We start from the raw sequence: 12,076 nt of genomic DNA on the forward strand, positions 1-12,076 counted from the left end.
ATATATATATATATATATATATAAAGATTTAGTTCCCTTGTGATCGTTTTAATAAACTCGTTATCAAACTCGCTTGAGTCACTAACGTAATCGTCGTCGTCTCTGCTTTACGTTAGATCGTGAAGGAAGCTCAGCAGCAGAACGAGAGGCACCTCACCGAGAGGAGGGAGAAGGCCATCCTCGAGCTGGAGAAGATCCGCTACCGCGTCAAGGAGCTGGGCAAGTGTGGCGAGATGGAGCTGATGGGACAGTACCTGCAGGATATCCGCTCCATGCAGAAGAAGCTGAGCGAGGTGGAGAGCGAGATCGGCTGGATTAACAGGGAAGAGGTTTGTGTCAATCTGCTTGACGAGATTAACAGGCAGCTGTAGCCAATAAGCGTTGCGATCGGACGTTCTAAAAACAGTGCTTATAGTGAGTGACGCAATGGTGAAAATTCGTCATTTTGGAAAAAACCGTGTACAGACATGTGGTACACCTGGGTAGGTTGATCATGGGCATGTGGTTATCTCACTCGGGTGGATAATTCTTCAATAAATCTTTTAATAATTCAGATAACCACTACTGTCACTGCACGAGAAAATGATGCTTGGTTTCTGTCACATATTGACACATACTACTTCGGTGATCATATTGACACATACTACTTCGGTGATCATATTGACACATACTACTGTGATAATGCAGAAACCGAAACATAATACATAAGGGGGAAAAACTAGTAATGCGAATATAATGACCGCGTGTCTGTCTCTGATTCTCCCATTCTTGTTGCATAGGAGTTGTTCACGCAACCTCCGACAACATTCCCAGTCATGCGCGAGGTAACCGTGGCGATGGAGCCATACACGAAGGTCTTCACGGCGATCGTCAAGTGGCAGCGAGCAGAGAAACGTTGGATGGATGGAGACTTCCTCAAGCTCGACGCGGAGGCCATCGAGGCTGAGATTGAGGACTACGCTCGTGACATCACCAAGTACGTTAGCTTATACTCCCGTTGTTAAGTCCTGATCACAGGTCATTATTACTTGTCCATGTGCTCCTGCATATGCGTGCGTGCTTCCGTGCAATGTTCGTGCATCCTGTTCGTTCCTGTGTGTGGATACAACTTAATAACTCTGTAAGGTAGCAATAAAATAAACTTGCTTTTCGTAATAGGGTTCAGCGACTCTTCACAAATCAGTGGGATGCCAAGAAGACAGAGATGCTAGCGAGTAAGTCGAAAAAGAAGGGCGATATCATCTCGGAGGAGGATGAAGAGGAAGACGATTCCCCGCCTACAGTGCTGGCAGCATGCCAGAAAGTTCGGGACAACATTAGCGATTTTAGGGTACGATTTTAGGATTTGACACATTGCTAGCTATCTACACAATCTGACCGACTTGCACAATTTAAATGGACTGATGTCCACATCGGTACTAATCCGCAAGAAGATACACAGTACAGTTGCGCTAGATAGATGTACACATAGATGGAGATATTTACAGGAAATATTATGATTGATGTCATTTAAATGTAGAATATACACGCTACTAGCTATATACGGTTACACTTTAAGCTATACGGATAATATTACGAGCGATTATCTTGCGTGCGTTCAGGAATGCATTCCGCTGATCTCGACGCTGTGCAACCCCGGCATACGCAAGCGGCACTGGCAGCAGATGTCTGACCAGGTCGGACGCGACATCACGCCGGACTCCGGCACGACCCTGCGCAAGGTTCTCAAGCAGAACCTGTCGAGTCAAATGGAGAAGTTTGAGGCGATCAGCGGCGCGGCGACGAAGGTAGGGCTCGCGAGGTTCGCCCGTCTGTATCCTCGTTCATCAGACGTGTACAGTAATTACACTTGCGTGTGAATTCACATGCCTATACGTACAGATATGTGCCTCACGGTTCAAAGCTTCTTGAGCTTATACACAGATCCGTAGGAATATGCATGTTCATGTATGTACTGCATCTCTTTATCTCCCCCAACACCTCTGCAGGACACATACGTATGCTCTACATCTCCCCTTCTCCCCCAGCCACTCTGCAAGACACATACGTATACATGTACTACATCTCTCCTTCTCCCCACCTACTCTGCAAGAATATATATGTACACGTATATACTACATCTCCCCCTCTCCCCTTCTCCTCTCTTCACTCGCGCAGGAATACTCGCTGGAGAAGGCCATGCAGAGGATGATGGACGAGTGGGACGAGGTGTCGTTCGCTCTGACCGCTTACCGCGACTCCGGCGTTCACATCCTCGCCTCCGTCGACGACATACAGAGCATGCTCGACGACCAGATCGTCAAGACGCAGACGATGCGAGGCTCGCCATTCGTGAAGCCCTTCGAGGCGGAGATCCGCACGTGGGAGGAGCGGCTGCTGCGCACGCAGGCATGGCCGCGATTCGGGGACTAAGCTTAACGAGCTACGGCTCAGGGGTCTCACGGTGTGAAGGGGGTTTCTCGATATCTCGTATTGAACGAAAAAAGTTTTTTAGTTTTAAACTTATAGATCAAATTAATTAGTTATAAATATAATATTATATATATATATATATGTATATATATATAATATATTTATATGATATTAATAAGTGAGCATCCCTTTCCCCCACCCCGCACTGTTTTTGTTTCGCATCTTGCCGGCATTATTGCCAAGTTCAGTTTCGTTACACAGCCTTATTCTCTGTTAGCAATTGCGAAATAGGCCCTCTACAGCTTCCCATAGCTTAGAGCCTCTACAGCTTCCCATAGCATATGGCTTCACCGTGTCTGAATCTGGCCCTCCATGACGCAGGAGACGATCGACGAGTGGCTGAAGGTGCAGGCACAGTGGCTCTACCTGGAGCCGATCTTCTCTTCGGAGGACATCATGAGCCAGATGCCCGAGGAGGGCCGCATGTTCAGCGCGGTCGACAAGAACTGGAAGGACGTGATGAGGAACACGGCGAGGGACTCCAAGGTCGGGGCGAGGGGGGTCTGAGAGAGTCGATGCTGGGGGGCGTGAGAGGGAAAGGTTCACAGTGTGAGACTTGAGGGTGTGTGTTGTGAGATTCGAAGGCGGGGATAGTGTATAAGAATTGAAGGTGAGTTTGTGTAAGATTCAAAGATTGGTGGTGTGAGACTTGAAGACATGTATAGTTTGAAACTTACACATATGGATTGTGTCAGTATAGAAGGTGGTGGGTGGTATGCGGCTTGAAGATAGGTATAGTGTGAGACTCAATGATAGGTTGTGTCAGTATTGATGGTGGTGGGTGGTCTGAGGCTTGAAGGTGGGTGTTGTGTGACACTTGAAGATAGGTGGTGTAGGGATTGGAGGAGAGTGGCATTCGAATTGAACGTGTAGGTGGTGTGAGTGCACACAAGAAGGCAGGTGCACATTGGGTATTTAGGGGATTAAAATGTCATAGCACACAATGTTGGACATCACACTATTCGAGCATAGTTTTTCTCGCCTTGCGCATCTCATGTCTTATTAATTAATGATTAAAGAGCTCGCCTAATATGGCAAACTAATAAGGCGGAGTAGCATTTTTCATCATGAATAATTGCTATCTTGCCTGTGTCTATAGGTGCTGCCAGCAACAGGATTGCCCGGCTTGTATGAGAAGCTACTAGAGAGCAACCAGCTCCTGGACAAAATCAATAAGGGCCTGAATGCTTATCTAGAGAAGAAGAGACTGTTTTTCCCAAGGTTCGTTTTGAAAACATTGTCTTCTCACACATAACACACACATCATCTGCTTATGTGTAACACATCGTCTGCTTACATGTAAGACTCGTGTGTAACACATCATCTGCTTACATGTAAGACTCGTGTGTAACACATCATCTGCTTACATGTAAGACTCGTGTGTAACACATCATCTGCTTACATTAAGACTCGTGTGTTAACACATCAGTCTGCTAACTGTAAGAGACTCGTGTGAACACATCATACTGCTTAACATTGTAAGAACTCGTGTGATAACACATCATCTGGCCTTACAATAGTAACGACCCCGTGTGTAACACATCATCTGCGTTATACATGGGGTAAAAACTCAAGTGTGTACACACATCGTCATGCTTAAATGTAAGACTCCGTGTGAATAACCACATATGGTCTCTACATGTAAGACTCCGTGTGGGTAACACATTGTCTGCCTTACAATAGTAAGACTCATGTGTAACACATGCATCTGCTTACATCTAAGACTCGTGTGTAACACCAATCATCTGCTTACATGTGAAGAGCTCGGTGTGTACCAGCATCATTGCGTTATCATGTAAGACTCGTGTGGTAACAAATCTCGCTTACATGTAAGACTCCCAATGATGATAACACCAATTCGATGCTTGGACTTACATCTAAGACATCCGTGTGTAACACATCATCTGCTAACATGTAAATGACCGTGGTGTGAACACATCGATCTGCTTACATGTAAGACTCGTGTAGTAACACATTGTCTTCTACATGTAAGACTCGTGTGTACACACGTCATCTAGCGACTCTATCATAGGTAAGACTGCGTGTGTAACACAGCGTACTGCTTACATGTACAACTCGTGTATAACCTCATCTGCTTACATTGTAAAACTCTGGTAAGCAGTCGTGCTGCTTCACATGTGGAACCTATGTGTAACACACATCACTCTGCTTCCGCATGTAGACTCATGTGTAAAAACATGCGCTCCGCTTACATGTACGACTCGTGTGTGAACCTCGTCCGTACAATACGTATTAACACATGCAATCTGCTTACATGTAAAACTCGTGTAAACACACTTGTTTGCTTACAATGTAAGACTCGTGGCTGAACGTGTAACACGTCGTCCCGCTCCTCGATACGGTGTCACTTCCCTCCAACGACAGAGATCGCTGGAGATTCCTGCAGCGAGACGAAGGGACCCGCTGCGGCGATGCAGCCGGCACACAAGAATGCTTCGGAGGGCATCTGCGCGGCCTCGAGTTACGACCGAGCACAGCTCACATGAGCCAACGGCCATGTACAGCAGCGAGTGCGAGTTCGTAGCGCTTCAGCCGGCCGAATACTCGCAAGCGGAGGCGCGCGGCGCCGTCGGAAGCTGGCTGGCGCAGAGTGCAGGACGTCAAATCGCTGCATGTAGCATAGCCGACGACGTTGTCGACCAGCATCGCGCCAGGTTGAGGGGTGGTTAGCTTGTGTGCAGGTGAGGGGCGGTATAGTTGGTGTCAGTGAGGGTGTTAGTGTGTCAGGGTGAGGGGTGGTTAGTTTTGTGTCCAGGTGAGGGGTGGTATGAGTTGTTGTCAGGTGAGGAGGCGGTTAGTTTGTGTCCACGGTGAGGGGTGGATAGTGCATGTGTCAGGTGGGGGGTGGTTAGTTGTGTCAGGTGAGGGGTGGGTTAGTTTGTCAGGCTGAGGGCAGTTAGTTCGCGTCCAGGTGAGGGGTGGTTAGTTGTGTCAGGCGTGAGGGGTGGATTTAGTTGTGTCAGGTGAGGGGTGGTTAGTTGTGTCAGGGTGAGGGATAGGTTAGTTGTGTCAGGTGAGGGGGTGGTTAGTTGTGTCAGGATGAGGGGTGTTAGTTGCTGTGCAGTGAGGGTGGTTAGTTGTGTGAGGTGAGGGTGGTTGAGTGTGTGTTCAGGTGAAGGCGGTGGTTTAGTTGTGGGCTCAGGTGAGGGTGGTTAAGTTGTGTCAGGTGAGGGGCGGTTACGATTGTGTCAGGTGCAGGGGCTGTATACGTTGTGTCAGGGTGAGGCGGTGGTTAGGTTGTGTCAGGTGAGGGATTGGTATAGTTGTGTCACGGTGAGGCGGTTAGTTGTGTCAGGTGGAGGGTGGTTACGTTGTGTCAGGTGAGGGGTGGTTAGTATGTGTCAGGATGGGGTGGTTAGTTGATGTCGGTGAGGGTGGTGAGTTTGTGTCAGGTGAGGGGTGTTAGTTGTGTCAGGTTGAGGGTGGTGGTTAGTTGTTCAGGTCTCTCTGAGGGTGGGTTAGTTTTGTGTCAGTGAGGGGCGGTTAGTTGTGTCAGGTGAGGGGTGTTTGAGTTGTGATCAGGATATGAGGGTGTTAGTTTGTGTCAGGTAAAGGCAGTGGTTAGTTGTGTCAGGTAGGGGTGGTTGAGTTGTGTCAGGTGAGGTGTGGTTAGTTGTGTCCAGGTGAGGGGGTAGATTGTGTCAGGTGAGGGGTTGGGGGGTTAGTTGTGTCAGGTGAGGGGCGGTTAGTTGGTGTCAGGTGAGGGGGTGGTTACGTTGTGTCAGGTGAGGGGTGGTTAGTTGTGTCGGCTGAGGGGTGGTTAGTTGTGTCAGTGAGGGGTGGCTTAGTTGCTTCAGTGAGGGTATAGGTTAGTTGTGTCAGGTGAAGGGTGGTTAGTTGCTGTCAGGTGAGGGTGGTTAGTTGTGTCAGGTGAGGGTGTTAGTTTGTGCTAACGGTGAGGGGTGGTGATAAGTTGTGTCAGGTGAGAGGGTGGTTTAGTTAGTGTCAGGTGACGGGTGGTTAGATTGTGTCAGGTGACAGGGTGGTTAGTGTGTGTCAGGTGAGGGTGTTAGTATTGTGTTCCAGGTGGAGGGGCGGTTAGGTTGTGTCAGCGTGAGGGTGGTTAGTTGTCGTACAGTGAGGGTGTTAGTAATAGTGTCAGCTAAAGAATGGGGTGGTGATGAGTTGTTGTCAGGTGAGGATGGGTTAGTTGTGTCACGGTCGAGGGTGGTATATAGTTGTGTCAGGATTGATAGAGGGGTGGTTAGTTGTGCTCAGGTATGAGGGGTGGGTTAGCTTGTGTCAGGTGAGGGTCGAGTTAAGTTGTGCGTCAGGTGAGGGGTGCATATAGTTAGTGACAAGGTGAGGGTGTTCAGCTTCGCTGGACTCAGGATGAGGGACGATGGTCAGTGATACAGCCGCCAGGTGAGGGGTGTCAAAGTTATGTCAGGTGAAGGGGTCGGTTAGTTGTGTCAGGTGGAGTGGGTGGTTAGGTTTTGTGTCAGCGTGATTGGGTGGTTAGGTTGTGTCGGTGAGGGCGGTCGGCGTATGTCGTCAGGTTGAGGTGTCAGTCTGCGCCAGGTGAGGGTGGTTTAGTTGTCAGGTGCGAGGGGGTGGTAGTTGTGTCAGGTGCGGGGTGGTTAGTTGGTGTGCAGGTGAGGGCGGTCGTTGTGTCAGGTGAGGGAGGTTTTTTAGTGTGTGTCAGGTGAGGGTGTGGTAAGTTGGTGTCAGGTGAGGGGTGGCTTATTGTGTCAGAAAGTGAGGGGTGGTTGGAGGGTCGGTCTGATAAGGTGAGGGGTGGTTAGTTTGTCAGCGTGTAGGGGTGGTTAGGATTGCTGTCACGTAGAGACGGTCGGTTGTGTCCAGGTGAGGGTGCATGAGTCCAGTCGCTGCCGAGAGTGAGGGGCTGGTTAGATTGTGTCAGTGTGTAGGCGGCGTCGTTAGTTGTGATCAGGCGTGAGGGTGGCGTTAGCTTGTGTACAGTGGCTGAGGGATGGAAGAAATTCAGTTGTGTCCGAGTGAGGAGGCGGCTTAGTTTGTGTCAGGTGAGTGAGGCGGTATAGTGTGTGTCAGGTGAGGGGGCGGTTAGTTGTTGTCAGGTGAGGAGGGCGTTAGTCTGGTGTCAGGTGAGGGGTGGATCAGTTGTTCATCAGGTGAGGGGTGATTAGTTTGTGTCAGGTAGAGGGGCGGTTGAGTTGTGCTCAGGTGAAGGGGTGGTTTAGTTGTGTGGTCAGGGTGAGGGGGTGGTTAGTTGTGTCAGGTGAGGGGGTGGTATTGTGTCAGATGAGGGGCGGTTACGCTTGTGGTCAGGTGAGAAGGTGGTAGTTGTGCCAGGTGAGGGGACGGTTAGTTCGTGTCAGGTGAGGGGTGGTTAGTCTGTGCCAAGGATGAGGGCGGTTAGTTTAGCTGTCAGGTAGAGGTGTTAAGTTCGGTGTCAGGTGAGGGTGGCAATAAGAAAGCTTGTACGCGCAAGGGTGGAGGAGGGCGGGTTAGTTGTGGGTCATCCGAGTGAACGTGTATTAATCTCGATCCAGGAGGACTCATGTTTAGTCGTGGGCAGGCATAAGTAATTTAGCTTGCATAGTCGGTGGTCAGTGCAAGGAATAGTTTCGTTCATGGCTGGCAGGGCTACGCGGATACACTGCCCGTGACCAGTGGTGACAGAATCGGCCCATGGTCAGCGTAGTGCCTCTGTGTGGCGCAATCTACTGGACCAGTGGAGGTCCGACGAACTAATCCGCACAGGTAGGCGAGGACAATCCGAGCAACATCATTAAACTATGATTTAATTTTTCACATTCATTTACTCAGTTAGTGAGATTGTAATTCTTCGATAAACTTTAAAACTCTATCATCATCTATCTACAATTCGTTAGTGGCGCCACTTAATAATATTTCTATCTTATCAGCGGCGTATATACTAACCTTTAGTCTTTCTGAGGATCTTGGTACATGGTCTATTACTGTTGCTGCGTACGCCATATAAGGAGCAAACAATTTTGCCAGTATGGTTCCCTCCGTCCCGCCGCTAGGTCCGCAAGGGTTTGAAGGAGTACTACGAAAGCTGAACCTTCAGCTGTCTAGAGATTGTGAAAGCCCTAGGTGCGAGAGGCAAGCTGTCCACGCAGCGAGCGCCGCATCACCCTGCGCGAGACGCTGGTCGTCATCCGACGTGCACGCGCGGCCGGGATGTCGTACTGGAACATGCCAACAAAGTGAGCGCACTCTTCAGCATATCGGTTGATTATCTTTTCGTTTCACTGCCCGTAACTAACGCTGACCAGCTATAGAGTTCTAGGGCCTAGGTGTGGTGAAGGAGGAGGCAAAGGAGGCAATTGTAGAGTGTGTACATTGTCCGACGTGTAGTTGTTGTCGTTCGTTAGTTTCTGTCCAAATGCAATGAGTGCTGATCTTTTTTTTAATTCAGATCAAAAATTATTCGAAGAATTAAAGTGAATTCGAACATATATTCCGCAAACGTCTCCACTACCGACATATTTCTTATAAACGAACAGACGGTTGTGAACAAATCCTCTAGTTTGTACTATGACTTTCGTATTAATAAAGGGTAAATTCAAGTTTGCCCCCATGTCAGCAGAAATTCAACATGCGAAGCGATGTTAATAACCATGCTTGCATTATATACTGTCTATGCTCTTACTGTACCACGACCAGGAGTCGCATCTCGAGAATGAACTTCACAGTGGTTTGGCCTCAGCTGAGGTATGTACTGGAAGATCTCAACTGGCAAGGTGAAATTGACCAACGCACGTGAAGTAATCGCGTAGTAAATATAACTGGGGTAACCTCTGGCAGGTGAGATTCTACATCTCGTCCCACCTAGGCAATAGAGGATTTGGAACTAGATGCCGAATTATGCCTTTGGCTTTAGCAAGCCAGGAAGTCGCCGTGTTCGAATAAAATCAATTGTTGCTCTCAGCCATAAGTCAATAATAATCCTGTCAATACAATTAAATAATAGTGAAGATAAAACGGAATTTTAGTGCATCATATATAACTGTCGAGAAAAGAAAGTGAATCTAAATGGTAGACCTACAAATGATCTGATCGGAGAGAATTTTTATATATAGCGTCATTTACACAGAAAGTTGGAACGATACACTTGTAAGCAGCATAAACTGTTGTGTTCATACTTATCTTCCGTTACTCACTTAGCAGAGAACAGTCCTCTGGTATACCTAACACTATGTAACTACCTGTGCTCTCTGGTACCGCCACGAATTATGTATTTTCATATGGGAGATATGGGCTCTATTGCAGGAATGGAACCGGAGCGACAAATATTGACCACGTAGCACGTGGGCGATACAGGAAAGCGCGGCGATCACCACCAAGCGAACCACCACCACCACTATCAGGACAACAAAACATATGACTTTACCACGCTCGGTTCTATTATGACCAGCCCACCACCAGACATCCACCCGTAACTTAACGTTGCTCCCATCATCTCTAGACTGTCATCACTCCACCCCTGACTCGACCGCTCTAACGAACTCTGATCGGAGCGCCCTTCCTCTGCACACTGAACGGAGGCCTCCGGAGTGGGCGCGGCGGAACACGGGCAAGACGGAGACGACCGAAGGATCTCTGCGAAGAGGCGGGCTCGCGTTCGAAGATGCGGTCGTAACTTCTAACTGCTCGCGACGGGCAAACCCTGGACTGACTTGGCCGATGAGCAAGGTTGGGATCGCGCGTGTCACACAGCCACGAGCTGTGTCGTACGTGTACAACCCATAGCACTGTCGTCGTCACGTGTACACACCGTAGCAGTGTCGTACGTGTAGCACACGCGTAAGCTGGTGGTCGTACGTGTACACACCGTAAAGCTGTGTCGTAACGTTGCTAGAACACCCGTAGCGTGTGTCGTACGTGTACTACACCAGTAGCCATGTGTCGTACTGTACACACACCTGTAGACAGTGTCAGAGCGTGTACACACCATCAGCTGTGCTCGCAGTGTCACACACCGTAGGCTTGATGTCGCACAGTCGTGTGTAGCTGTGTCGCACGTGATGTGTAGACTGTGTCGTTACGTGTACACCACCGTAGGCCTGTGTCGCCAAGTGTGTGTAGGGCTGTTGTCGCAACGTGTTGTGTAGCATGGGTGTACTGATACGTGTACAAACCGTAAGCTGTGAGTCGACACGTGTACACACCGTCAGGCTGTGTCGTACGTTGTACACATCCGTAAAAGCTGTGTGCCGCAACGTGTGTATACACACCGTACTGTGTCGTACGTTGTACACAGCCCGTAAGCTTGTGCGTACGCGTGACACACCAAGTAGCTAGTGTCGTACGTTACACACCGTATACCTTTTCTGTGTGTATTGTGCGTCGTACGTGTACACACCGTAAGCTGTGTACGGTACTGTACACACACGCATACAGCTGTTATCAGTTACGTGTACACCACCCGTAGCTGACAGGTGTCCGTACGTGTACACATGCCGTAGCTGTGTCGCACGTGTAGCAACAACCCGTAGTTTGGTGTCGTAACGTGTACAGCACCAGTCGCTGTGTCCGTACGTTGTAGCCACACCAGTAGCTGTATCCGTAACGGTGTACACAGAGCCCCGTAGCTTGTGCTATGACGTACGTGTGACATCACCGTACCGCTGCTGTCGTACGTTGTATACGAAACCACCGTAGGGCCATGTGTCGTAAGTGAGACACCGTAGCTGTGGGTCGTAACGCATGTTAGCACACCGTAAGCGCGTGTGCTCGCATCGTGTACACCAACCACGATAGCTGTGATCGTTACGCTGCTACATACCAGTAGCATCCGACTTGATGTCGTTAACGCGTACACGGCAACCAGTAGGTGATAGATTCGAACTGTGGTACAACACACGTAGCTGGCGTGTCGTACGTGCTGACACACACCTGTAGCGTGAATCGTGCGTCACGGTGTACCACACCGTAGCTGTGTCGGGGACGTGTACCACACCGTAGCTGCGTGGTCGGCACAGTTGGTAGCCGATCACCAGGTTCAGCTGTGTCGGCCTTACAACCAACGTGGTACACACCGGTCTAGCAGATGTCTATGTGGTCAGTACGTGTGCACAACCCACCAGTGACGTCTAGGTGTGTTCGTAGCGGCGTAACACACATCGTAAGCTGAAGATGATGACGTGTAGCCCACAGCCGTAGCTGTGTGCCGTATACGTGTGACACAGAGCCGTAGCTGTGTCGGTAGCGGTTACACAACGCTGTAGCTTGTGTGTTAATGAAAGGACCGTGTACACATCCGAGGACTGACGTTGCGGTCGACGTGTACAAACTCAGTTAGCCTGTGTCGCAACGTGTGAACACGACCGTAAGTATGTGTACTGAATACCGTCAGTTAGGACACACCGGAAGTCGCGTGTAGTCGTATACGTGTAACGACAAGAACGACACGAGTACTGTGTCAGTAGCAAGTTGTACACACCGCGAGCTGTAGTCGCACGGGCTAGCACACCGTTAAAAGGCGACGTTGTAGTCGTCCGTTGTGACACACCGTAGCTGTGTTGTACGTGTACACACCGGATATGGCCATTTGGGATCCCGTATGCGTGTACCCACCGCGTAGCTGTGTACGCAGTGCTGTACACACACTCGGGGTAAGGAATGATTAACT

At 49.4% G+C, this 12,076-nt stretch overlaps 1 protein-coding gene across 1 annotated transcript in view; it reads left to right on the forward strand.

The window, feature by feature from the left end:
* LOC106805916 (dynein heavy chain 12, axonemal-like) overlaps nucleotides 1–12,076 on the forward strand; it is an 85,289-nt gene that overhangs the window by 8,060 nt on the left and 65,153 nt on the right. The window contains 7 exon segments of the mRNA XM_014807687.1: nucleotides 117–329; nucleotides 780–976; nucleotides 1,159–1,330; nucleotides 1,602–1,787; nucleotides 2,158–2,388; nucleotides 2,794–2,958; nucleotides 3,572–3,693. Coding sequence (XP_014663173.1) covers nucleotides 117–329; nucleotides 780–976; nucleotides 1,159–1,330; nucleotides 1,602–1,787; nucleotides 2,158–2,388; nucleotides 2,794–2,958; nucleotides 3,572–3,693 — 1,286 coding nt within the window.

This window comes from Priapulus caudatus, unplaced genomic scaffold (assembly GCF_000485595.1).
Source record: "Priapulus caudatus unplaced genomic scaffold, Priapulus_caudatus-5.0.1 Scaffold133, whole genome shotgun sequence".
Taxonomy (NCBI): Eukaryota; Metazoa; Priapulida; class Priapulimorpha; order Priapulimorphida; family Priapulidae; genus Priapulus; species Priapulus caudatus.